Genomic DNA, 25,519 nt, shown 5'->3' on the forward strand with positions numbered 1-25,519 from the left:
GACGCTAGTGCGTCGCCCCGTCAACACAACTGAAATGTCCTCCAAACAAAGCACAACCCCACAATCCATCCAAGCAGACAGCCGTGCGTCACCCACCTCCTCAGGCTCGCAAGCCAGCAATTGAGACCTTGCATCTCCCCAAACATTGTACAAATCTGAAGTTTTCCTGTGTCGCAGGCGACCATCTTTAGATCACGGCGCGATTCTCGACCCAGATCTAGAAGCTCGAGCATCCAAGGACCTCGCATGAGGCACGATGCCTGCAGCAACGGCTGATACTCCAGCGGTCGCGCTGTCCTGTGGGGGCCCCATCTCAATTGAAATACCCAAGGACTCATTTTGACTGACCAGCATCACAGTTGCCAATAACTTCTGGGGCAAGGAAGATGCAGGAGTCGGTCCTCTCCTGGATCGCATGCAAGGCGCGAAGCAGACATGTGATGAGCTGAAATCCTTCTATGGTGGTAAGTTCAGACAAGATGAATAGATTCGCTGTTGGAATGCTTACCGTTCGTGATATGTAGCACGCGCATCAATCGAGGACGAATACGCCCGTAAGCTCTTGAGCTTGTGTCGGAAATCACTGGGGACGCACGAAACGGGTTCTCTCAAGACTTCTTTGGACACCGTCCGCGGAGAGGTGGAGTCCATGGCAAAGCAGCACCAAAGCATCGCTGCACAGATGAAGACGGAGCTCGAGGAACCGTTGGCTGCGTTTTCTGGCGGCATGAAGGAGCGACGAAAAATTGTGCAGAACTCCATCGAGAAGCTGCTGAAGACTAAGATCCAACAAACTCAGCAAGTCAACAAGGTCCGTGTAGTTTCGGGTTCTACTGCGTGGTAGTTTTGCTGACTTTGACCTGTCCCAGACTCGCGACAAATTCGAGCAAGAATGCCTCAAAATCAAGGGCTATCTGGCGCAGGGTCACATGGTAATGGGACAGGAGGAGCGTCGCAACAAGGCGAAGCTTGAGAAAACGCAGATAAGCTTGGCCACAGCGAATACTGAGTACGAAAATGCCGTAAAAGCGCTCGAGGACACGACGGCGCGATGGAACCGAGAATGGAAATCGGCTGCGGACAAATTCCAGGACCTTGAAGAGGAGCGTCTCGACTTCACCAAAAGCAGCCTTTGGACGTTCGCGAATATCGCCTCTACGGTGTGCGTCAGCGACGACTCTTCATGCGAGAAAATACGTTTATCGCTTGAGAAGATAGAAGTCGAGAAGGACATCGTTGGCTTCATCACGGAAAGGGGTACTGGGCAGGAAATACCTGACCCTCCCAAGTACATCAACTTCTGCCGCGGGGATGTCAATGACAGCCAGTCGGAAGTATCGGAAGACGATAACTACTCGGTTGCTCAGTTTCCACGGAGCATCAATCCGGCTTTCCGTTCCTCGTCACCTCAGCCATCGACCTTCGAATCTCACCACGACCCCAATTCTGCGTTGGCCAACAACTTGGCACACCGAGAGCCCGGGCAATCGGCCAGTCGGGAAGCTACTGTCACTCCTCAAAAGGCTTCGTCGCAGCAACCACTCAAGATGACCATGGATGAGCAGTACCCCGTTCAGGCGCCGCCCGCAACGCTGCAGTACGATACTAGTCAGCATGGCCCATTAGCCGCTGTCCCACACGATCCCTATCCAATGGACGGCATGACGATGCTCTGCCGCACTGGCCCACCTTCGGACCGAAGCTCCCAGCCGGCTTCTGCCCGGCCTTCAAGCCGAGAGTCACATAGCGACTACTCCAATCCGACATCCTTCTCTAGTCATGAGCCTCCTAGCGGGAAGACGTCGCCATTGAAGCAGGAACAAACACCGACTTCAAGTCCGGAGAAGCGGGTGCTGAAGAAGAAGAGCGGCTTTTTCCAGAATCACAGTCCTTTCCGGCGGAAGAGTACCAAAGAGCCGCACGCGCCTGTTCAGACCGGCCGACATTCGCGATTTGGCGGTAATCAAAGCAATCCCCAAATGGTATACTCCAGAAATATCTTGTTGTGGTTTGAAGGTACTAACGTGAATGTAGGAGCGCACGGCGAGCCCTGAACCTATTGACGCGAATGCCAGCCTTGCACTCGGTGTTGGCCAAAATGTTCTCCCAGTCTCCACCGCAGACACTCAAAGACGGCCGGGCAGAGCGTCGGCATCCGAAGTGGATGAGAATGACCCTATCGCGGTCGCGCTTGCGGAGCTTAAGGGAGTCAACTTGGGCAAGCAATCTTCCGTCAGGATGTCTGCGGACCACTACCACGGCATAGCAACTCCTGCACCCGGAGCTGATAGAATGGCACGCGTTGTACCCGGTCCCGGAAGCCATGATGCGGTGGCAGCCAGTCGGGGCACCCCTCCGCCATCGTATCAACAGCCGGCGCCGGTGTCACGCCTGGGAGTGCCACCACCCGCAGTGACCTCGAAGGCAATGAAAGAGGCATCCAAAAAGGTGGCAGACCAAACTCGAACCATTTTTGGGAACGCGGGGAGGACAGATGCGGGCAGCCGTGGAGCATCACCAAGTTCCCGCCCAGGTACTCGCGGCCATGACATGCCACGGGCAGCTTCGCCGGCCCCAGCTCGCGGCGCGTCTCCCCAGCCATTTGCGAATGACTCGCGGGGCTCGGGCTACCGGTCTGCTTCTCCCAATCCCTACGGCGGACATCACCGACAGTCGTCCAATATGTCTCAGGGCCGACCCAACGACCATGGATACTACGGCTCTGCTTCTCCAGGCGGTTCAGCTCGCGGGGCGTCCCCATCAGCTTACAGGCCACAAAGTAGTTATGGGGGTGGTGGCGATATGGCCGTCCAGCTGGCGCCCGCAGGAAGCGACCCGTATGGGTCTCAGCGAAGCAGAGGGTCTTCACGCTCTGACTCCCGTGCGATGGGGCTGTACGAAGGCGGCTCCTCTCGGCCACGTAGTAAGAGTGTAGCAGATCCGGCGCGGCAGTACTCCCGAGATGGCCGGCCGATACTGCATTTTGGTACGATCACCTCTCTGGCCTACTCCTTGCATAGTCACCACTGACATTCAGCAGCACGCGCTCTCTACATGTACCAGGCGGCGATTCCCGAGGAGTTAGGTTTCTCCAAGGGAGATTACTTGGCTGTGTTCCGCCATCAGGACGATGGTTGGTGGGAGGCCGAAGTTCACGGCGGTAACGGCCGTGTTGGGCTGGTCCCAAGCAACTACTTACAACCATGCTGATTCCAGAGCATGCATGGTTCTGGCGGCTTTCCTTTTCTCTTTGTTGCGGGAAAGCGATGGAAATGATGAGAACGATCTTGTACATGTCATGTCATTCTACGCCGCCGTCTTCACTATCTTGCTTTTGCGTTGCTGTTGGATCACGAGAGAGAATGTATCAAACGTTCGTTAATGTAAAGAATGAACAAACTAGTTACCTACTTACCTTATTCATACAACTCCAGAACACCAGTACCTGTCTACTGTCCTAATGCCTCAAAATAAGTTCCTTTCTTGTGCATCTCACCAGCCACCAACCATGTGCCTTACCAAGGTACGTACTAAGGTAACTGCGAAGATACCCCTGCTACTATAGGTACTAAGCACTACTAAACTAAAAGTAGTAGTACCTAAGGCTCGGGAACCCCACGATTTAGCACATCCTGCACTACCAGGTAGGTACCTCTTTGTAGGCACTAAATCCACCCACTTTGAAGCTGGCCCCACCACGCTACACTGCTCCCAGTCAGCTCTTTACCATAAACGGAGCTGCGTGCCAAGTGGCCCCGTACCACAGTCCAGGGCATCACGCGTCATAGCTCAGTTCCCGAGGCTCATCTTTCTCTCTCCATCTGCCCGTCACTGCTGCTGTCCTTGGACTTTCTTCAGCACTGAGGACCGCAGTGTTATTCTGGTGCAATTTGTAAGCTCGAGATGGTCTCGACGACTGCAACAAACGAGAGGTATTGACATTGATTCGCACGGAACTGGCCCGGGCGGCGACAGCGTCCCAACGCGACAGATGGTGAGGCACTTGGCACCAGATACCCGTCCATGCCGGCATCCTAATTAAGCTGACTTGTATGACTCACAGGATGCCATTGAGGAGACCGCTCGTGTGGTGACGTCGAAACCTGTTCAGCGAGCCGTTGTCAACACCGCCCTGCTGGTGTCTGGCGCTACCGTGCTGCTCTTGTCGGCGTCCCTCGCGACGGGACTGTTCTTTCAAAACTTTGTTCCCGATCGATTTGTAACGACACCAATACACCTTCAATATGGGTATCTTGCCCGGCGCAATACGTGGTGTCTTGGACGAGCTAACATACCTCGCTGCAGGACTGCTCGCAACCCGTACGGCATCGCATCACTCGCCCGCCCACCATTGCTGAAATCCCAACAAGAATACGACATTTCTATTGCGCTATCAATGCCACGATCACCTGCGAATACTATGCGCGGCAACTTCATGGTGTCATTGTATCTCCTTGCATCAGAAGCGAATAAGAAGCTGGAGCTGGACTCTCGCACCTTCGCCACTCACGACACCAAGATCAGTGACCACACAATCATTTTTTCATCAAGGAGATCTGCCTTACTTCCTTACGTCGATCCCATTGTGTCAATTGCGAACCGGCTCGTCTTGTTACTCTATCATATGATATTTCCAAGCTCACAGACATGCACAATGACTGTGGCTCTGGCGGAGCGTCTTGAGTTCCCGAAAGACTCTGTGATCCCCGCCTCCGCTTACCTGGAGGTTGAGGCCGGCCAAGACATTCAGATATATAGCACTACTCTGACTATGACGGCCCAACTACGGGGACTTCGTTGGCTAATGTTTCACTACCGGCTGGCCACCTACGTCGCATTCACTCTCCTATTTTGGGTTTGCGAGGTCATTTTCATGGCCTTGGCTTGGACGGCTTGGAGTGCCGTCACTGGTTCCAAGCAGGCTGGCAAAGCTCATCATCATATGTATGACGACGAGAACAGTGACGACGGCGCGCCTGAACAGTCATCCGACTACGCGCATACGTTCCCCACGTATGGAACCCAGCCGCCGCTGAAACACGAGCCAGCTGTCAAGGAGGAAGATGTTGAACGACATACACTTCGAATATCTGACATACCTGTCGCTGGTGCTGAGGCCGACAATGAGGAAGATACCGATGACAGTGGCGACAGAACCAGATACGATTCTGGTATAGGAACAAGTTACGATTCAGAGAGGCGTTCTACTGTGCGCAAGAGGCCTTCTCGAGGCAGGCTTGATGGATGAGCCTGCGGATGTCCCAATTTTCCCCATGAGCTTGCTGGTTCTACCCTTTTTATAGCAACAGATACCCGACTTTATCGCTTCAATCTGTCGTGATGCTTTATGCCGATTATAATTCCTGGGTTCGTGTCTGATGCAGTACATAATCATGTCATCTCAAGGTGTAATCCATTTGGCGTTAAATACCGGTGGCATGCGCGATGCTTTCCCCTCAACAGGAAAAATGCTTGACATTGAGCCCCTGAACCCCGATGTTGCGGCCGCCCAGACCTCAGGAACCCAATTTGGGCCGTGGCTCTGACCCTACATTCCAGTCGTTTACGTTACTACATTCTCTGGCAATTAGCTAGACTAACATCATTGGTCGGCTTTATAGCCTAGCTCAGGGTCTGCATAATAGAACGTAGGTCTAGGATATGTGCCAGCTGTTACCGAAGCGGCGAAGTCTGCGCAGTGAAATCGAAAGAAACCAAGGAGACCATTTCTCCTGTTTAGTATATGAGAGCGCATTTCGCTTTCTTTAACAGTTGATCAAGACTACCTTATAGCTGCGGCTGGCAATGGGGGCAATAATGGCCTACGAAGAATGTTATTTCTGCCGTGTTCATATGTGACACAACACTTCGTGGACTCGCCGTCCATGCTCATAGATGCAATCGGGGTCCATGTCGTTTCCTTAATAGCTACACTTGGATCAGTCCCGGCACATGCTTGTGATAGGGGTGCCTCATGTCGAAGCCCGAGAATGGTGCATGTGAAAACTGCGCAGTATGAGGTACGAGGTGTAATATGCATGTTGACAGGCGTGGGGGAGCGGCTTATTCGCTGCTGCAAGAGCTGCCTCTTACGGCACAATAGAAAAGCTTGTTCCAAATCTCCTTTCCAAATCTCCTTCTCATAAGGCGCAACGCATAATCTATACGCGATGCCCGAGTTATTGTGTACGTCGTAACTTAGGGTGAAATAGGCTTTCGCGCTCCATCGGACGCCAGACGTGGCTTGATACACACCTGCGACAGGTACTACATAATGGTGGAGGTGTCGCTTCGCTCATGTATCAAGGATGCTCGCCGGCCGAGAGTTATGGACAGACCTGAGAGGCAATTGCTGGCGGCTACCTCGAACACTTAGCACTTTGTAGGTATGAGCTTCTAACGGAGGCCAAATACTAACTACTATGAGGTAGGGAAGGCCCCATGGTAGCTCCCCACTTGTCGGCTGGCAGCTCTGCCAGCTTGCGCACAGTCCGACTCAGGCCGCTACCAAGGTATACTGTACTTCTGAGACGGATCAATTGGTTGATCCGGCGGGACGTGTGACGGCGCAGGAGGCTCCCCCCCTCCCCATCCCTCCACTCTCGCTCCGTTGAGACGCACCAGCTGCCTCGCTAACCCACGACCTAATTACCTTTCCATGATGCGGGACCTTCTGTGCACCGCGGGTCACAAACCACCGACAACCTACAACCGTCGTTAACGCGCCGCAGACCTGCCGTGTCACGGGCCCTTTTTTGGTTCGACGTAATTCCGACCAGGCCTTGGACATACGCAGTCATCCCTTTGCACACTTGTATTGCACCCGATGCCCTTTCTTGCCAGCTGAGCTGAGTTGGTTTTGTTTGCTTCCACCGCGTCATTCAAATCCACATGGTCGCTTAGGCACTCAACCGCGAAGCAGCGCTCTCGAGTCGACTTTAGCAGCCTGCTTCTTGCCCGCTTCTTTGTGGTCGACCCGTCCCAGCCGCCACTGCTCTTCTTCATAGAAGCCAACAGATCCCTGCTACTACCCGATTCGAGAAACACAAGAGCTTCACTGTGGGTGGACACGACGGCAACGCGTGCCGCTTCCGTCTGTCCGGGCGCTCAGCCATCGCCACGATGCCCTGCTTCAAGGGCATTGCGGTGAGCATTCATGCGAATGGTGCACCACTGCCCGAGTATGGCATCCAGAGGCAGTCGAGACTCTCTCGCATCAGCAACTACATTCCTGTGCCCCAGCCGAGCCTCAGCGGCGACTCGAACAAGCCCGAACCTGCCAAGTTTGCCATTTCCATTACCCTCTTGACACCAGGATTGCCGATCCCGTATTCCGCCCCGAAGCCAACAGACAACAACCCATATCCGAAGCCGCAGTTCGTGGGGAGCCTGAATCCCGGCTCTAATGCGGAAAGAGGAAAGTTCTCCGGGATTGTCAACCCGTACATCCCCATGACAAACTCGGAGAACGAAACCATTGCCGCCTACATTTACTTCGACGGTCGGGCAAAAGAAGAGGTAGCGACCCTTCTCCGCCCGGGTGAGGAAACCTGGGTCAACAGCCGATGGGTCCAGGTCCCTGACACTGAAGGCGGCGGTTTGGCTGAACGCGAGTTTTTGTTTCGAGAAGTTGGCTTGGAGCGCTGGCTAAACGGCCTTGACCTCAAAGGCCACGACGCGGCGGAGAAGCTGGAGAAACGACGACAAAAATTTGAAAGGCGTCAACGACGACAGAACATGACTTTGGACAGTGGTCACGCAGCCGAGTCTGATCAAGGATCCAATGGTCGTCGTGATACGCTACGATACGGCGCTGACGACGCGTCACCCATCGAGGCCGTGTTTGACTCAGACTCATGGTCCGATGACGATGACGAGCCCCCTGAGGCTACGGGACAGATCAAAGTCGCCATGTTCCGAGTCCTAGCATCTGGAGAGATCAAGAAAGGGGAATATTCGCCCCAGTTTGACGCGCACGATGGCGACGAAGAGGCTCCGAGCGGCGGAGACAACGGCATCAATGCCGACGTGGAGCACACCACCAGCTTCGCGAAACCTAAGACGCTCGATCCGAAGACTATTAGCACTCAGACAGTAACGGGCATTGACGGCCCGGACAAGCCATACGCTGTGTTCACATTCTTCTATCGCGGCGAGAGTACGTTGTCAGTCCTCCATTACTCGACATTGCACGCTAACCTAGTGAGCAGAACAACTTCAGAAGATTGGCGTCATGCAGTCGAGTAAGCAAGCGCATACCACACCGGGATCTGCCAAGAGACGTTCTGGACAGTTAGATTTCTCTACTCTCGGCCCGCTCAAGGCCGGTGGCACCGTTGGCTTCACCGCCTTCCGCGATCAGGATGCCGAAACTGTGCGACGTAAGAAAGCTCGAAAGAAGAGCAATGGCAACATCGCCGATGATAGCGATGACGACGATGACGACGAGGGTGAAATCGTGGGAAAGATGGAGGACATTGATGACCAGGACGAAAATGGCAAGCCAGCGGCCGACGATACGAAATTTGGCGGAGAGTTGGCCGACGGCGTCAATCGCATTCGGGTAGGTGATTCGGCGCGCTGCAAGATGAATCAACGAAGACATGGCTCCTAACTAACACTGAGTATAGCTCAAGCGCGCACACTCGACGGAACCGAACAGTCGATCCACCCCAGAAACCTCTCAGAGAGCCACCGCAGAGGAATCACCAGCTCCTCAAGGCGTGCCTACGGGCCAGCCCACGCCAAATAGCTACAATGGTCAGGATATCCCGCCTGAGGCTCTCGTCGGGAGTCCACTGAAGAAGGCCCGACCGAGTATCGATCAAGCTAGCGCTATTGATAAGGCTTCGACGCACAGGCTTAGCGCAGCACTGACCACGGCCATTTCGGGCACCTCAGCGACTTCGACGACTTCGACACCAGCTCCGATAAATGCAGTGGAAACTGCTGAGCCATCTCTAAACCCGAAGGTTGACGAGGAGGATGAGCTATAGGGTACTTTGGTGCCCTTGCTCAGTCGTTGAGCAGACCCGTTACGTCATTGCGATGGGATAAGTAGGCGGCGAGCGGGGGGATCTGTGTGTCTTAAAGATGCCTCGCTGGGCTCAGCTGCCGGCAGAGTATTGACTGCCTTCGGTGCTTCGTGGAAGATATCGAAAGGGTTGAGGACTAAAACATTGTATGCCACTTAGCTTGTCACAGCTGCAGGCTCGCGAGGAGCAGTTAGGTAAGGAATAGTGGCTTTTTGTCCTGAACCTGGCCCGGGATAGGCCAGTAAGAATTGCAATAACCGAGGTTGCGGAGTTTGGCGACGGAACGAATAGATGACGATTTCACTTGACCCTTGTTTGCTTCGCTCATCTTGACTCTTAGCACACCCGATCCAAGGGTGGGCAGCCGCATCACATCTCGTAGCTGGGCTTCCTAGCCAATCTTCCAGAACACACGACTTCACAGCATAGCAACTTTTGGACTCTTAAATTTGGGTCCCACACACGGGCTTGCCATGTGTGAAATAGCATACAGCTCCCAGGTCATACCATGCGATTGTGTTATAGTGGATACGTCGGTCATCGTCCCAATCCACTGACCTGCTATGATTGTTGCAGCCTTCACAAAATCCGGGTCGTGCATGTAATGCAGTCTATTGACGGTGTTGTCTATTGCTGTCCGCTATACCTTCCCTCGTATTACGAAGACTCTCACATTAACGGTAATGTAACGGGAATGGATGCATCACATGTCCCATCAGTCGACAATAAAGAGCTGTCACTGATGACCAAAACCCGGTGTCAACTCCCGAATCGCCTTGTTCAAAACGCAGCACACGCAGGACGTCAGCGCTGCTCGGGAGGCGCCTTACTGCGTCGGTCGCCGCGCGTTTCTCGTATTCATCGGGTGGTGGTTATAGAGCATGCATCGGGTACCTGAACCTGAGGTCAGTCGCAACTATGCTCTCGGCTGCAAGCCCTCCAAAGAAGCAAAAGGTCCTGAAGAGCTCACCAATTGGATAATAACACGAAATGGGATTATTAGCGTCACTCGCTTGGCGCTTATGTTGGCGCATCTCCAACCAGCTCCCCCTCGGGCGACCGACTGCTGGACATTCACTATTTGCCATATAGATTTCGGGACATCAACGCTAGCCTTTAGCCAGCTTAGTTTGCGAGGCACGCGGTGTGACAATGGCTTCTGGGCGCCGCGGCAGTGCTTATCGAGGACACCACTCTGTTGTCCGCCCAGGTCGAAGACCCAGCCGGTGAGCTTGTTCGTAGATTACCTTACATTCGACTCGCTTGCCCCCTCATTTCGCCAACTCTCCAACTCTCACCACCTACTACTTATGTGACCCACCACAGCAATACTTGGATTGCTGGCTGTCATGGCTATCGAAACGTCCCGGATGGGCGAGAATCCGCTCACGGCCGACTTCAACCAATTCGTTACAGAAGTCCTGGCAAGATGGAAGGTTCCAGGTATGTCACTCGCCGTCGTTGACGGTGAGAGTGTTTACAGTCGGGGCTATGGACATGCATCGCTCCCTGACGAAAAGGCAACTCCGGAGACCCTGTGGTATGGGGCGTCCACAACCAAAGCCCAGATTGCCGCCACTCTTGCCAAGCTCATTGCCTCGAAGCAGTATCCCGAGCTTGCAGATGGCTGGGCGACACCGATTTCGTCTATCCTGAGAGACGATTTTGTTCTTGAAGATGAATGGGCTACTGCGCATGTCACACTTGAGGACGCAGTATGCCATCGTTCAGGGCTTCCCCGACATGATTCGGCTTGCGCGCGCACCATCGACGGCAAGGAGCTTGCACCTGTCGATCTTGTTCGCAACATGAGGAACCTGACGCTGACGGCGGAGCCGCGCGTCAAGTTCCAGTACTGCAATTTGATGTACACCACGCTGGGCCATGTCATCGAGACCATCACTGGGAAAACGCTCGGCCAGGCGTTGCGGGACGAGATATGGGGTCCTCTCGGCATGGACTCGACGTACTTCTACCTCCAAGAGGCGCAAGCTGCACCGGCGCATTTCGCATCCGGTTACTACTGGGACAAGAAAGCCGAAACGTTCAAGGAGGCTGGCTTCATGGGGACAACGGAGCTTGCTGGTGCAGGGGCGGTCATCTCAACTGTGCAGGACTACAGCCGGTGGCTGAAGTGTTTGCTGCACGAGAGTGAACCCTTCTCCAAGGACGTCCACGATGACATCAGGAAACCAAGGATGCTCGTAACTACAGAACCTACTAGAGGTGCCGACCTGATTCACTATGGACTTGGCTGGGCACGCAAAGTATATCGTGGGCATGTGATTTACTCACACAGCGGGGGTATGCATGCCTATGGCGCCCAGACGTATTGGGTCCCAGAGGCCAAGTTTGGTGCTGTTGCGTTTGCCAACACATCCTGGTCAAGCAATGCAGTCGAGGACATCATCATCTATCGGCTGATCGAAAACAGACTGGGCATCGCCGAAAGCGAGAGATTCGACTTTGACGGAGAGTATGTGGCGGCTGACGCCCTGCGTGTTGGAAAGCCGAACGCTGACATGCTTACTCTTAGCTGGGCGGAGAAAATCGAGACTCTGGCTGCGGAATTGCCACTGGATGAAGCGAAAAGGACGGTCTTCCTGGACAAGCCAGAGGAACCTTTGCCATCTACGTTCAAAATCGAGGAACTCGTGGGGACATATGCAGATCCTGGTTACGGTCGAATGACTCTTGTCGGGCAGCCTCACCCACACCGACCAGGTGAAACAATTCTTGTGGCGGATCGGAGTAATATGACATGGCAGTATCAGTTGAGGCTATATCACGTTTCGGGAGACTACTGGCTGGTACACCTCACTACGCTACCCAACCCTACATTCCTGAACGAGTATCAACAAGGCCAGTTCAGGAGAGGCATTGATGGGAAAGTCTCGGCCTTTGAGATCAAGTGGATGAGCCGTGTCGAGGGCGCGCTCGAGGGCGAGTGCGTCTTCAAGAGAATTCGATGAGGGGGAAGTATGAGTTCGACGACAAGATGGACGGATCTAAGAAGTGATGGCCTTGTTAGCTGTTGTGTGCCAGAACATCATTGAGGTTGAGACGATGTGGCAGATAGTTGCAATAATCAGACTGTTGAGCTTGATAATTTGAACATTCAACATGGGGGTTCAGTTGGCCGTTCTTAAGAAGATTGTGTCATCATGCAAAAAGGGTGCGTAGAAGACGGCGACTGCCAGCGTACCTGATGGTGGGACGAGAGCGTCAATCGAGAATTACGGCAGTGACGAAGCTTGCCGTAGCGTCGGGTGAGAGCGAGGGAGTTCCCATCCCAAGCCCATCGCTTGATGGGTTGAATGCTGTTGTATGTAACATGCCAGGATGCTAGGTTTTTGTTTTCAGAAGCAGATGCAAATTTGGCCGAGCTGCTGCAAATTTAACCCAAGTTTGTTGTGGATCTTTCTGATAACTGCATATACCTTGCTAGGCGGTAAGAATCTCGTCCGCCCTGACTTGCCAGTGCTAGGAACCGCATCGCACTGTAGAGAGCGCCGGCTGTGGACCCTGTGCCTGGGCTGCCTGGGCAACACCACGTCACCTCTGCGCGGCGTTGAAGCAGGCGAGAGTCTGCACTGTGCTGCCCCGCAACCCCACCATCTTCAGTCCCAGGCTGCCCTCGCTGCCGTCTCTTCACACTCCTCGGGCACACTTTGCGACCAACCCAACGCGAAGCTCCCAAGCTCCCGAACCGACTTTTCCCATTAATATACCCAGCATCTATAGCGCTCGGTTCGACCGATTCAACCTCCGTCACAATGGCCAGCGGTAAGTGCGTGATCCTACAGATACTGAAGCAGAGATGCTGACCATGCATGGCAAGGATATGACGACGTTGCGAGTACGAGCTATCCTCCTGTAGCCGCGCATGACGGACGAGCACCTAACGAGCTTGACCACGAATAGAGCAGTTCATCGAGTTCTACTACAACACCTTCGACAGCGATCGCAAGTCACTGTCTGGCCTCTACGTGCGTCTGCTCTAGTCAGCCAAGAATAATGGCCCTGCCAGTGCGCTAACTCGACAGCAGCGCGACCAGTCCATGCTCACGTTCGAATCCGCCTCGGTCCAAGGTGCCACTGCCATTGTTGAGAAGCTCACGGTACTCTATACCCTCACCAACACTGATGTATTTTGCGCAGGTGACTGACTGTGTGCGTCTGAATAGTCTCTCCCCTTCGAGAAGGTCAAGCACCAGGTCTCTACTCTCGATGCCCAGCCTGGCATGTTGGAAGGTGGGATTGTCATTCTCGTGACTGGGCAGCTTCTGGTATGCGAACGCGCAACATACTAAGCATGCGCAATCGGAACTGACACGGCGCGACACAGGTTGATGAGGAGCAGCGTCCGATGAACTACACACAGGCGTTCCAGCTTGCTCGCGATCCCAGTGGCCAGTACTTCGTCTTCAACGATGTCTTCAAGCTGGTTTTCGGTTAAAGCCACACCTTGGAGCTTGTCGCAGGTGCTTGGGCCTGGTTTGGCCTGGCTTGCTGCTCAGGAACGCTCAAACGAAAATGGCAACGATGATATGATGGCTCTAGATGCATAGAGATATAGCAAAACAGGAAGAATGTGAAGCATGTCTCTCGCGCATTGGCAGGCTGCAGCCACATAAACGGGCTACGGAGGCAAGTCCACGCATAATCAACCATTCTGCAAGCATTGCATTGCTGTGTCAAGGCCGTCAAACCCACGTGAAATGCGTCTGGATCTTTAATATCGTTGCAGTGTCGCAACAGCCGGAGAAACAAATGCAGACCCGCAGAGGACCTACCGCGAGACATACCCGCGACGCCTAGCCTGCACCGCTTTGCAGAATCAAAAGTATCTGCCATTTCTCTGGCGCGTAACTGCAACCATGGCGCGCGCAAGGTGCCTGCTGGTTGGAGAGGCCGCGGCAATGCTACTTGTCAGTGGGTTTGGGCTGTCAGCCGCGCTGTACTGCGGCGCGTTATTCGGGCTGGCCCATACAGTACCCAGCTCTCTTCCTTTGTCCCAAGGCGCATGGGGTTGGCGGTTCGGGCTGCCTAGGGTGCGTGCTTTTCAAGCACTTTGCTGGTAGAGGTTGACGACGCCCCAACCAGGCCACATGGGCCTTTGCGGTCTTATAACGCCTCAGTACTTCTGATCAAAACAATTTGCGGATGAGCATGCAGTGCTGCTGCATGCGATTGCCTTAGTACCTGACCTCGCATGACTATAATCCGAAGGAGAACGTCAATCAATACATTTGTTGTAGGAGGAGCCGTGTCTAGGGTTGCTCGTGACGAATGCCAAGTACTTTACCTACCTAGGAGGTACAGATAGGTGCGCAGTGCATAAAGGAGGTACTTCGTACTTCGTACGTACCTAGTACTACGAGATTTACCTTGGCACCCACGTAGCCAAGCTTGGCTCAGCGGACCTTGAGGCCGAATATGTGGGGAAGGTGGCTAATGAATCACGTAGCACCGCATACGTAATCAATCGTGGTCCTGCCTCGTGTGTCGTCAACCTTGGTCGCTCACTCCCAACTGGAATCGTTCTACGTACAATATCCTCAGATAAACCGCCATTTCACGACGCTTTGCGGCCCAGGATTCCAGCATTGTTGTCGCCTGAGTACCGTTCCGCCCACCGCGCTGCCTTGGCGCACCAACAAGCCGCAGTCCGGCCACCCCCGCCATCATTTCCGCGATCGCATTTGACCACTCTCCCAACTCACGACCCAGCCCCTCTCCGCTTCGGCAGCCCGGTCGCCCACCATGTCGAAGGTAATGCGAAGCGTCAAAAATGTTACCAAGGGGTACTCAGCCGTGCAGGTCAAGGTTCGGGAAGGTAAATCAACGCTGGCTCTGATGCTGCGATGCACTGCTGACGACAGTCGCTTCGGCCTGTAGCCACCAGCAACGATAATTGGGGTCCCACGGGTATGTTCTGCCGCGAAGTGTGGATGTGTTGCGCGTGACTGACATTGTCAAAGGGAGTCAGATGGCCGAGATCGCAGCTGCCACCTTTAACACGTAAGCTGCAAATGCACGACCGTCGTGGCGACGACGTACAATATACATCCAGGACTTCAGCGCTGACCGCGAGACAGGTCTACTGAACTGTGGGATCTTCTCGAAGTGATCGACAAACGTCTGAATGACAAGGGGAAGAACTGGCGACACGTTCTCAAGTCTCTCAAAGTTCTGGACTACTGCCTCCACGAGGGATCCGAGCTCGTGGTCACTTGGGCGCGACAAAACATATACCTCATTAAGACGCTCCGCGAGTTCCAGTATGTCGAGGAGGACGGTCGTGACGTTGGCCAGAATGGTACATACATCTCCATTTGCGCAGCAATGGCGGCAGTTGCTTACAATTATTCGCGCAGTTCGAGTCGCAGCCAAGGAACTCACCTCCCTGATTCTCGACGAGGAACGCTTGCGGGCAGAGCGGGGTGATCGAAAGTCTTGGAAGTCCCGTGTGACGGGGCTGGACGAGTTCGGGCCACAGTCATCCGAGCCTTCTCAGCCGCGGCAGCGAAACCGAGAGAGACGACCAGCCAACGATGAAGAGGACGCCGAGTATCGTCTAGCACTCGAGGCCAGCAAGTTTCAGGAGGAAGAGGACAGAAGAAAGAGAGAAGGCCGACACAATGACGAAGATGACGACGACGATCTGGCCAAGGCCATTAAACTGAGCAAGGAAGAAGAGGAAAGGCGACGTCGCGAGCTCGAGGACAGCAACGCAAACTCGCTGTTCGATGACGAGCCCGCGCAGAGTGCGACTCAGTCGCAGTATACAGGCTTCAACCAGGGGTATCAGCAAGGCAACCCTGTCGACTTTTTCGCCAATCCAATCGACCAGAGCCAGATGCAAACGCAGCCTACGGGCTTCCTGCCGAACGCATACACCGGCTTTCAGCAGACCCAACCGACTGGATTCCAACCCAATTATAATGCTTTTGGGATGCAGCCGGGCGTAGGAGTAGACCCTTATGGACAGCAGCAACAAAACTTGCAGGCATTCCAGCCTCAACCGACAGGATTCAATCCTTATGCCCAGCAACAACAAGCGCAGCAACCACAACTCCAATCCCCCTCACCCTCCGAGCCTGTCCTCCAACCAGGCAGCAATAACCCTTGGGCGACGAAGAGCCAACAGCAGGCTATCGCACCAACACCGACTGGATCAAACAACCCCTTTGCACAATTCAATCGTCCACAGTCGGCCCGGCCCATGGCATCGTCACTCAGTCCTCTACCGGAGCAGAAGTCCCTGTCAGCATTTAATCAGCCGCAACAACAGCCCCTGCTCCAGCAGCAGCAGCAGTCTTCGTTCAACAGTCCACAGAAGAACATGAACGAATACGAAACAAAGCTCAACTCTCTGCTTGCAACTGGGGATGGTATGGACACATACGGTAACACTGGAGAGCTGCGGATTCCAGCTCAACACACGGCACCTGGCACTTTTGCCAATAGTGCTGGCTCTGGCGTCCAAAGGCTCAACTCGGATGCCACGGGAACCAATCCATTTATGCGCCAGCAGTTTACTGGCTTACCCAACATTAGTTATGGGAGCCAGCCGACAGGGCCTGCCAGCCTAAACGGGAATGTTAACCCATTTGGAGCTCAACGGCCACAGCAGCAGACGCAAAATCAAGACCTCATTCAGTTTTGAAAGGCAGGAGCGTGAAGCCAGAGCCTCCAAAGTTTTCCCCCTTCGACTTCTTCACAAAGTCTTGTTTCGTCCACCCGAGCTCCCCTTCGCTATTTGTTTCTCGAATACGGTTATCTAACGGGACCAAGATTGCTGGTTGTCCTGTCCGACCTGCACATTTTCTTTGTCGTTTGACGCCAATTTCCATGAGGCGGTGGACCCGGTGGATACGCTGTAACTACCTTACGGCAGCTTTGATTTTCTCGCATACGTGCGGTTTGCGTGGTAAGGCCATGTAAAGTGACACCGTCGCATTCAATTACCTAGATATGGTACATCTCTGAACATCCAAAACCTATTCACCTGCCGCGTGGTATCCGACGCCCCTCAAAAAGTCAAGGCCTTCTACCTCTGGTTGATTCAAACATTGATCGCACCAAAAACGCCTTGCCTTGCCCACCCCGGGAAACAGAAACTCCTTCACCTCCGTCGCAGCGCCAGCAGGCGCAGTTGGGGCATTGAAGACGGGCCTTATAACGTCCTTTTCAACCTCTCCCGACCAGCAGTACCCTTGTAGTATACCCTGCGTGTATATCGAACGAGGCGCTGCCAGAGTCTGAGTAGTAGAACTCGGCGAAGCGACATGCAGCGACGCTGAAATAGCCAGCGGCGCTAGGCGGCCATGATCGAGGTTTCCAGGCCAACTAGACTGAACTTTCCAACGAACTTGCGCTGCTTAGCCTGCCTCTTCCATCATCTGAATAAATTCTTCAAGGTTGACACCGCCCTTGCCGTCGTGATCGAGGTGCTCAATCATGCTTTGAATCTCCTCGTCCGTCATCGACCGCTCATCCTTGATATCCTGCGCGAGATGTCGCATGTCCTCAAACGATATTATACCATCCCCATCATAGTCGAACATGTTGAAGACTTTGGTGGCCTCCTCGCGGGGGTCACGGTTGGCAATGAGCTTTGCGGCGCATAGCCTGAACTGGTCGAGATAAACGTATAGTCGGTTTACGGGGCAGTGATGCGGATCTTGCCAGTCGGGCGGAACCGAGCCGTACGCTTCCAATTCTCGAAAGTATTCGGGTTTCGGCAAATCGAACCCCAGCGCTGCTAGCGAGTGCTTGAACTCGTAACTGTTGAGCCACCCCTTCTTCTTCATGTCCATCAAGTCAAACTTTGCCTTCGAGTTAGTTCTCAACGTTATGCATGGCGCGGAATGCCCCCCATTGGGTCAGTAACTTACGACCTCGTCGATGTGGTCGCGGTCCTCGTCGGCGATGGCTCCGTACTCTTCATTTGTCGATACTTGGGGCGCTGGCGGCTGTCGCGTCCGTTGCTGTTGCTGAGACTGTTGATTCGAGCTTCCCGCCATAGACCGCATAGCAAATGGCCTGGGCGTCGTGTGAGGGTTCATGCTGGCGGTAAGGCGTGGGCGCCGGAGCTTAGGCAACGGCGAGAGGGGGGAGAGAAGGATCCTGCCAAAGCCAGTGCATGCACTGATGCTCAGTCCAAAGAGGTTGTTTGTAAGAGAGGCCGTTCGGTCGCAAGGTAGAGCCAGGAAGTCTTTGACAGGGCGGAGTGCGTTGCAATGACTTGGCGTTGGTGGTCAGTTGGAGGATTGATTGTTCGTCAGTCGGCATCAGTTGGCGAGCTAGACCAATGCGACGCGCTTAGGACGCGACTTTGGGAATGCGTCTGACGCCGGTTTGCCTCGCGGTACGTCCTTGCGCGGTAGCCCGCAAGGCAGCTGGCTAGGCACCAGGGACCTTGGAGACAGGTAGCTTCTTTCAGAGTGGTGATTGGTGGGCGTTAGTCAGCCGTAGATTGATGAGCCAATTGGGCGCGAAAGTTTGGGTCTGAGGCAGCAACGGCCCCAGCCTAGCACTGCTGGCCCAGCTCCCAGCCCAGCCCAGAGTCAGAACGACAAGGCGAACACGAAAAAAGCTGGCCTGCCGCACAGTTACGCCGCTCAACACCTGCGAGGTTGAAAAGGGCGTGCCACCCACCCTTCGCCAACGTTTCGGCAGCGTCACCAGCTCCTTCTCAACTTTGCACTCATTTACACTACCCTGCGCATCGGCCGATCGCTCGCAGCGTCCCAAAACAGCTCCGGCGAGGGTGCCCTCGCGGTTTCTCGCGTTTCGTGCCCGCACCACGAAAGCTCGAGAGGAACATCGGCGGCCATCACGAAGGGTTCGCCTATGCGAACGACTCGCATCCGAGCGGCTCAGCAAGTCCGTCGAGCTTAGGCTAGCGACAACCCGACGCTCCTTTCTGCGAGCCCGTGTCCGCGACGCGGTGAAGCTGCCCACTATAGAGCTTGGGCGAAGCGCAAGCCCGGCCCGAAGGCCTGCAACCTCAGGCCATCATGTCGTTTGGCACTGGTGGCGGGTTTGGGAGCTTCGGCTCGAACAATAACCAGAACACCGGCAACTTCGGCGGATTTGGCGCAAACAATCCTACGTCAGGTATGAAACGATCGCCGGCGATCCCACAATCCATAGCCAACGAATTACTGACACAACCACGTTCTAGGCTTTGGAGCCGGCAACACTGGCACCGGCTTTGGCCAGACTACCAACACAGGCGGCGGCATGTTTGGTGGCACCGCCAACCCAAGTGGTTTCGGCGCCTCGACAGGTGAGACGAATTTCCTCTTTAACACTTCATTTCTGACTCGTGCCTAGCCGGTGGATTTGGAGCGAACACCGGCGGCGGATTCGGTAACAAACCCGCTTTTGGCGGCGGTTCAACGACTGCTGGTGGCTTGTTTGGCGGCGCGTCCGCGAACACAGGGTCTACCGCGTTCGGGGCTTTCGGTGGTGGCAATACCGCGACCACGGCATCTCCTTTTGGGGGTGGTAATACAGCCGGCAGCGGTCTGTTCGGCAACAATGCTCAAAAGACAGGCTTCGGCACCACAGGCACCACGGGGACATCACTGTTCGGTGCCGGTAATGCCAACGCGGGGAGCGGCTTTGGTGCCACCAGTGGCTTTGGGGCGACAAACAACCCCGGCATAGGGGGCGGCGTCGGAGACCCTCCAGGCACCGCGTCCACTCCATTCCAGGCTTTCACTGAGAAGGAGCCGGCCAATAACCAAACTAGCTCGTTCCAGAACATCTTGTTCCAAGAACCCTACAAGAAGTGGTCTTCGGAGGAGCTTCGATTGACCGACTATGTACAAGGACGACGCCATGGCAATGCCAGTGGAGCTGGAGCGTTCGGGGTTGGCTCCAACTTCGGTGGTGGGTTTGGAACAAGCAATCAGACCGCGGGCGCGTTCGGCGGTAACACGAACAATACCACCGGTGGGCTCTTCGGTGCTTCCAATACCAACGCCAATGCCGGCAATACCACAGGTGCCTTTGGACAGACTGGAACTGGCACCTTTGGCGCCTCTGCCAACCAAACAACTGGCGGTGGTCTGTTCGGAGGAAACAAGCCAAGCGGTGGCTTGTTTGGTGGTGCTCAGACTCAGCAGCAACAGGGCGGCGGCGGCTTATTTGGGGCAAATGCCGCTGGAGGCTTCGGCTCTACCGGTAACGCGACAAACAATGCGTTTGGCGCTGCGAATACGAACACCGGTGGCGGCTTGTTTGGTGCCAACACACAGACAAATAAGCCACAGGGCACGGGTTTCAGTTTTGGCAACGCAAATACCGCGAACGCAAACACCGGCGGCTTTGGCAACGCGGGCAGCGCGTTCGGCGCTTCCAACGCCAATACCGGAGGAGGTCTTTTCGGCAATTCTGGCAATCAAGCCAACAGTGGAGGCTTGTTTGGCCAAAACCAGCAGCAGCAACAACAGCAGCCGCAGCAGCAGCAGCCGAATGCTGGCAACGCCTTTGGGGGCGGTTTCGGAGCGCAAACCCAGAATCAGCCGAGTGGCGGTGGGTTATTTGGTAACAATCAGCAAAAGCCAGCGACAGGCGGCCTTTTCGGTTCAGGCGCCGCCAACACTGCCGGCGGCGGCCTCTTCGGCGGCAACACAGCTCAACAACAAGGTACAGGCGCATTCGGATCGAGTAACAACGCTGCAGGAGGCGGTGGTCTCTTCGGCGCTGCCAAACCCAACACCGGTGGTGGTCTCTTTGGAGGGGCCACCACTCAGTCGAATGCAACTGGAGGAACAGGACTGTTTGGCGGTCCGGGTCCGGGAACTCAGAATCAGCAACCAACTGGCTCATCACTCTTCGGCGCTGCTGGCAGCAGCACTCAACAGAAGCCTGGCGGTCTCTTTGGGTCGACGACCCAACCCGCGGGCTCAAGCCTCTTTGGTGGGCAAGCCACTCAGAACCAGGGCAGCTCTCTCTTTGGCGGTGCGAATCAGCAGCAGAGCCAGAGTGCAGGTCTGGGTGGTTCTCTATTGGGCAACTCTCAGCAAGCCAACAACCCCCCTCAGGGGCTCACGGCGAACCTCAGCGACGTGTCGGCTTACGGGAGCCCATCTCTGTTCGCCGGTGTCGGGGGCAGTGAAGTTTCCAACCCGGGTCCTCTGGCCACGCCCTTGAATGGCAACTCCAAACCACGACGAAGCTCCATTCTGCCCATGTACAAGCTCGCCCCTGCAGCCGCGTCGAGATTCGCTACTCCCCAGAAAAGGGGCTTTGGCTTCTCTTATAGTTCATACGGTACTCCGGGTGTCAGTCCCGCCAGCAGCATCTCGAGCACGCCAGGCGCACTTGGCCGCAGCCTTCTCAGCTCGAGCTCTGTCGGCTCGTTGAGCAAGAGCATGTCGACTAACAATCTTCGGCGAAGTTTCAACACAGAAGACAGCATCTTGGCACCTGGTGCTTTCGCGTCAAACTCTAGCTCTCGCTGGTATGGCAGCACCGGCTCGAAAAAGCTGGTTATCAACAGGGACATTAGGAGCGACCTTTTCTCCACGCCTCAGAAAGACAGACCTCTCCTTGATGGCAGCACCAACTCCCGCAAGCTGTCGAAACGAGTGAGCTTCGATACAAGGACAGTCGACGGGGAGGATAGCACGCCGGTGCGGAGCACACTGCCAGCTCCTGAGGCGGCTACCGAGGTTCCGACCGATGAGACCACCCCCCGGCAGAACAGGTCTTCCCTGGGATCAAACGGCTCCAAGACCCCAGAGGTGGAGCAAGTGAAGGGCAATGAGCTTGCCATTGTACATGAAGAGGACAACTCGGTCACACCAGCAACGCCGAGCTCGTCCGGGTTCGACAACATGCCAGGAGAATACTGGATGCGACCTTCCAAGGAAGAGCTTTTGGGCATGAACCGGATGCAGCGACAGAGAATCGATCGTTTCACCGTCGGCCGCGAAAATGTCGGCTATATCATGTTCAAAGTCCCTGTCGACATCAGCGGCATAGAGATTGAGGAGTTGTGCGGCAATATCATACAGCTCGAGCCTCGCTCTGCCACAGTCTATCCAGTGCAGGCCAAAAAGCCCCCTGTTGGAAAAGGGTTGAATGTGCCGGCACAAATCGCCTTAGAGCAGTCCTGGCCGCGAGGCGGCCGTGACAGGCGAGCCACGAGCGATTCCAAGCGCTTCGGCAAGCACATTGAGCGGCTCAAGCGAATCCCCGACACTACCTTCGAGAGCTACGACACGGAGACCGGTGTATGGATCTTCTCGGTTGAGCACTTTACCACGTATGGCCTTGACGATTCTGAGGAGGAATCTGACGATGACACTGCCCCCCCGGAGCCCAACACCACATCGCTCGCTGCCCACCCACAGCTGATTGCTTTGGATGTGTCTGTCAACTCCGCCATGGATGACGACACCTTCGATTTCAAACAACAGAGAGGCGTTCCCGGTGCATTTGAAGAACAGGAAGAGCTTTATCCTGATGGACACATCAACAAGCAGTCTTTTTTAGGGGCTAGCTCCGCGGATCCGGCGACCAACAATGTTGCGTTGTCACTCGACGAGTATGACGACAACATGGGCGACGGATATGACCTGTCCGATGACGAAGACATGACGAGATCTTCCATGGGACTCCATCAAGCCGCGGAGCAAGACGACAACTCGTCGGAGAATGAGGTCGAGACGAAGAGAGGTACACCGGGGGGCATTCTCAGAGCCCGGATGCGGGCGATGAAAGACTCCGTTGGTCCGGTGCACTTGGAGGTTGCGGATGGCGACGACTGGATGGAGATGCTGCGCAAGACGGTTAGCCCTGTCAAGACAGACCGTCATCTCTTGCGAGAGTTGAACGAGTCACCGTCCAAGAAGGCTGGCCAGGAGACGAGCTTCGAGGATATCGAACACAACGGCCGGAAATCGTCAATATGGGGGAAGAGTTTCGGCAAGGTGGGCAAACTGAGCACCGCAGCTGCAGGCAGTCAGTTGGCTGCGGATAAAGGCCGCGGGTTCGCAACCAGCATCGACTTGATGAACTCTTTGTTCGAGAAGCCGAAACCCACTCGTCAGAATCTCCGTGCTTCTGCCTCAGCCATTGGCTTTCCACAGGTCCGTACAAGAATTGCATTATGAGCTGGCGGGGCTCTCTTCCCCCCCGCGGGCCTCGTACAACCCGACTTTGGATGCTAATACTTGCGCATAACAGTGGCCCTACGAAAGACACGACAAAGCGCTCGCAGTGGACGGGGCAGAACAGGCATTTCATGACGCCTCGCGACCTACTTGGGGTCCCGACGAGACATTGGTCTTGACTCGATCGCTAAACACTTTGCAGTCGTCTCGCCCTTTTCACAATAACTCTGGTGTTTTAACCCTTCAGAGGTCTGGTATTCAAAGTGGACGTCAGGACATTCGCCTAGGGAGGCTTTCAACTGAGGTACCTATGCCTAGTGTCGTCATGTTCGTTCTTGTTCTAACCTGACCATAGACTTCCAAGCAGTTTCTCCGGGCACAAGATCAGGTCACTGAAATTCGGGTGGTCGACGGCGTGCCAGCTGCAACCTTGCGCGCCACTCGCCTTCAAGAGTTGTTCCATCGCCAGGACATGAATGACCCGGTCAACATACACGAGCAGCGAGTTTGGGAGCTCGCAGGTATCCTTTTCGACAGTGAAACCGGCTCTGACTCTGTCGAGGCCGACCATGGCCAACGAAAGGCCCGGCTGTCCAAGTTTTGGACCGAGCTCGTGGAGCCTGCCTCGAGCACAAACATTGGACTTGCAGGCTCAAGTGAAGAGAAGGCCGTCGCTTGTCTCGCGGGCCATCGAATTACTGAGGCATGCCGGCATCTACTGGACGGCAAAAATTTCAGATTGGCAACCTTGGTCCCGCTCATTGGCACGAGCGATACCGCCAAAAGCGATATGAGGGGCCAGCTTAAGGCCTGGCACGATTCGAAGATGCTCTCCGAGTTTACGGAAGCGGTGCGAACGGTCTATGAACTTCTAGCTGGAAACGTGAGTGTCTGCGATGGAATGAAAGACGTGCCCGCGGAGGATCGGATGGAGTCGTTTGTTATCTCGAAGAAATTCGGCCTGGATTGGCGGCAGTCATTCGGATTGCGCCTCTGGTACGCAACCGCACCGACCGACGATGCCGCTGTGGCAGTGAGGCTATTTCAGGAGGACATTCAGCAAGATCGGGAAGAGTTGCCCAAACCTTGGTACACGGAACAAGGCATCGTGCCTCTGTGGGACGACTCGGATTCAGCAAATCGACAGGATCTCCTTTGGGGCCTTCTTCAACTTTACGCGGACAGGGACGCAGACCTGGAGGCCATCATCCGCCCGGAGAACTCGCAGCTATCGCCCCTCGATACCAGACTTTGCTGGCAACTCGGCCTGGCCTTGACATCTACAGGAAAGGTCTCATTTGGGCAAGATTCTGCCTCAAAGGCAGATGCAGCTACGTTGTCATATGCAGCGCAGCTCACTGGTGCGGGTGATTGGCTAGAGGCAACTTTTGTTTTGCTGCACCTCACCGACCGCACGTCTCGTATGAAGGCATTACAGGAACACCTTTGTCGACATGCAGGGCTGATCGGACCCGAAAGTGGGACAACATTCACGCTCCTCACCGAAAAGTTCCACATTCCCGCCGCATGGCTGTGGGAGGCGCTGGCCCTCTACATGCGTAGTGTGCGGAAGGACGCCTCGGCGGAGGTACACTGCTTGCTTCAAGCAGGATCTTTCGTGGAGGCACATCGTGTGTTGATTAACCAAGTGGCCCCCCGTGCCATCATCGAGCGCGATTACGCCATCTTGTCTGCTCTTCTGTCACAGTTTGATGGTCGGCATGAGATGGTGTCGGAGTGGAATCAAGGCGGCGAGATTTATAGCCTTTTCCTCAAGCTTGTGCAACACCGAGGTAGAGGCGAGACCGCGCCAGCCGCACTCCTGGAGAAGCTTCTTGCCAAACTTGGAATGATGAACCGGGGCGTGGGCGACTCTGAAGTCATGCGATACGCTGCAGTGTCAGACATGGCAGACGAGACGGCGAAGGAGATCTTCAAGCAGGCCAGAAAGAAGCAGGTGTGTGCCTCCATCTCGGAAGCCTTTATTTCTTTCTCCCGTTGCTAACCTGACCAGGACGCCGAACTCCGATCCCAAATTCTTACCCTGCCACTTACACAGGACCGCTTGCTGGCTTACTCTGTCGATCTAAGTATGGAGGTGTTTTGACCGTACTGCGGTACGCCGTCAGCTAGCATGATCGGGACAAGCAGATAGAACGAAAGGCGCAGCAGTACTGCTCTGAGAGGGCAGATGGCGCGAAGCACGAAGACGGCGGCATTCAGTATGAGGGCAAACGTGTAGTATAGTAGATAGCTCCATAGCTCCGCATAATCAACATGGGTTGATTGTGACTCGATATTGTCTCCAAGATTCAAAATGATCGTCGAAGCCAACGCGTATAA

General features: G+C 54.9%; 8 protein-coding genes across 9 annotated transcripts; 7 read left to right on the forward strand and 1 right to left on the reverse strand.

Moving 5' to 3' along the window:
• The first annotated feature begins 102 nt into the window (after nt 1–102).
• On the forward strand, nt 103–3,434 carry HOF1 (formin-binding protein). 2 transcript variants are annotated; one of them, XM_047990158.1, is made up of 6 exons: nt 103–299; nt 360–464; nt 525–811; nt 870–1,982; nt 2,035–2,986; nt 3,041–3,434. In XM_047990158.1, the coding sequence occupies exons 1-6, from the start codon at nt 257–259 to the stop codon at nt 3,208–3,210; spliced, it is 2,670 nt and encodes an 889-aa protein (XP_047846164.1). In that variant the 5' UTR covers nt 103–256; the 3' UTR covers nt 3,211–3,434. The 2 variants fall into 2 exon arrangements, with proteins under 2 accessions (XP_047846164.1, XP_047846165.1); XM_047990159.1 differs by having other exon boundaries at nt 103–464.
• Nucleotides 3,435–3,804: 370 nt separating this feature from the next.
• On the forward strand, nt 3,805–5,351 carry JDV02_008549 (uncharacterized protein). Its single transcript, XM_047990160.1, has 3 exons — nt 3,805–3,994; nt 4,064–4,248; nt 4,306–5,351. The coding sequence occupies exons 1-3, from the start codon at nt 3,992–3,994 to the stop codon at nt 5,246–5,248; spliced, it is 1,131 nt and encodes a 376-aa protein (XP_047846166.1). The 5' UTR covers nt 3,805–3,991; the 3' UTR covers nt 5,249–5,351.
• Nucleotides 5,352–6,637: 1,286 nt separating this feature from the next.
• JDV02_008550 (uncharacterized protein) lies at nt 6,638–9,343 on the forward strand. Its single transcript, XM_047990161.1, has 3 exons — nt 6,638–8,158; nt 8,211–8,563; nt 8,631–9,343. Exons 1-3 carry the CDS (start codon nt 7,123–7,125, stop codon nt 8,994–8,996), a joined length of 1,755 nt encoding a protein of 584 aa, XP_047846167.1. The 5' UTR covers nt 6,638–7,122; the 3' UTR covers nt 8,997–9,343.
• A 992-nt stretch (nt 9,344–10,335) lies between these two features.
• On the forward strand, nt 10,336–12,129 carry JDV02_008551 (uncharacterized protein). Its single transcript, XM_047990162.1, has 2 exons — nt 10,336–11,511; nt 11,572–12,129. Exons 1-2 carry the CDS (start codon nt 10,385–10,387, stop codon nt 12,005–12,007), a joined length of 1,563 nt encoding a protein of 520 aa, XP_047846168.1. The 5' UTR covers nt 10,336–10,384; the 3' UTR covers nt 12,008–12,129.
• Nucleotides 12,130–12,699: 570 nt separating this feature from the next.
• Nucleotides 12,700–14,038, forward strand: NTF2 (Nuclear transport factor 2). Its single transcript, XM_047990163.1, has 6 exons — nt 12,700–12,821; nt 12,877–12,894; nt 12,960–13,024; nt 13,085–13,156; nt 13,223–13,324; nt 13,384–14,038. The coding sequence occupies exons 1-6, from the start codon at nt 12,812–12,814 to the stop codon at nt 13,492–13,494; spliced, it is 378 nt and encodes a 125-aa protein (XP_047846169.1). The 5' UTR covers nt 12,700–12,811; the 3' UTR covers nt 13,495–14,038.
• A 521-nt stretch (nt 14,039–14,559) lies between these two features.
• On the forward strand, nt 14,560–17,445 carry JDV02_008553 (uncharacterized protein). Its single transcript, XM_047990164.1, has 5 exons — nt 14,560–14,874; nt 14,937–14,966; nt 15,020–15,059; nt 15,137–15,357; nt 15,416–17,445. Exons 1-5 carry the CDS (start codon nt 14,802–14,804, stop codon nt 16,705–16,707), a joined length of 1,656 nt encoding a protein of 551 aa, XP_047846170.1. The 5' UTR covers nt 14,560–14,801; the 3' UTR covers nt 16,708–17,445.
• CDC31 (Calcium-binding component of the spindle pole body (SPB) half-bridge) lies at nt 16,967–18,331 on the reverse strand. Its single transcript, XM_047990165.1, has 2 exons — nt 17,939–18,331; nt 16,967–17,869 (listed from the first exon to the last, which is right to left on the reverse strand). The coding sequence occupies exons 1-2, from the start codon at nt 18,107–18,109 to the stop codon at nt 17,423–17,425; spliced, it is 618 nt and encodes a 205-aa protein (XP_047846171.1). The 5' UTR covers nt 18,110–18,331; the 3' UTR covers nt 16,967–17,422.
• A 296-nt stretch (nt 18,332–18,627) lies between these two features.
• Nucleotides 18,628–25,506, forward strand: JDV02_008555 (uncharacterized protein). The gene is made up of 6 exons (XM_047990166.1): nt 18,628–19,163; nt 19,231–19,335; nt 19,383–23,152; nt 23,250–23,480; nt 23,532–25,133; nt 25,191–25,506. Exons 1-6 carry the CDS (start codon nt 19,064–19,066, stop codon nt 25,281–25,283), a joined length of 5,901 nt encoding a protein of 1,966 aa, XP_047846172.1. The 5' UTR covers nt 18,628–19,063; the 3' UTR covers nt 25,284–25,506.
• Nucleotides 25,507–25,519: the final 13 nt, after the last annotated feature.

This window comes from Purpureocillium takamizusanense, chromosome 8 (genome assembly GCF_022605165.1).
Source record: "Purpureocillium takamizusanense chromosome 8, complete sequence".
Classification (NCBI taxonomy): domain Eukaryota; kingdom Fungi; phylum Ascomycota; class Sordariomycetes; order Hypocreales; family Ophiocordycipitaceae; genus Purpureocillium; species Purpureocillium takamizusanense.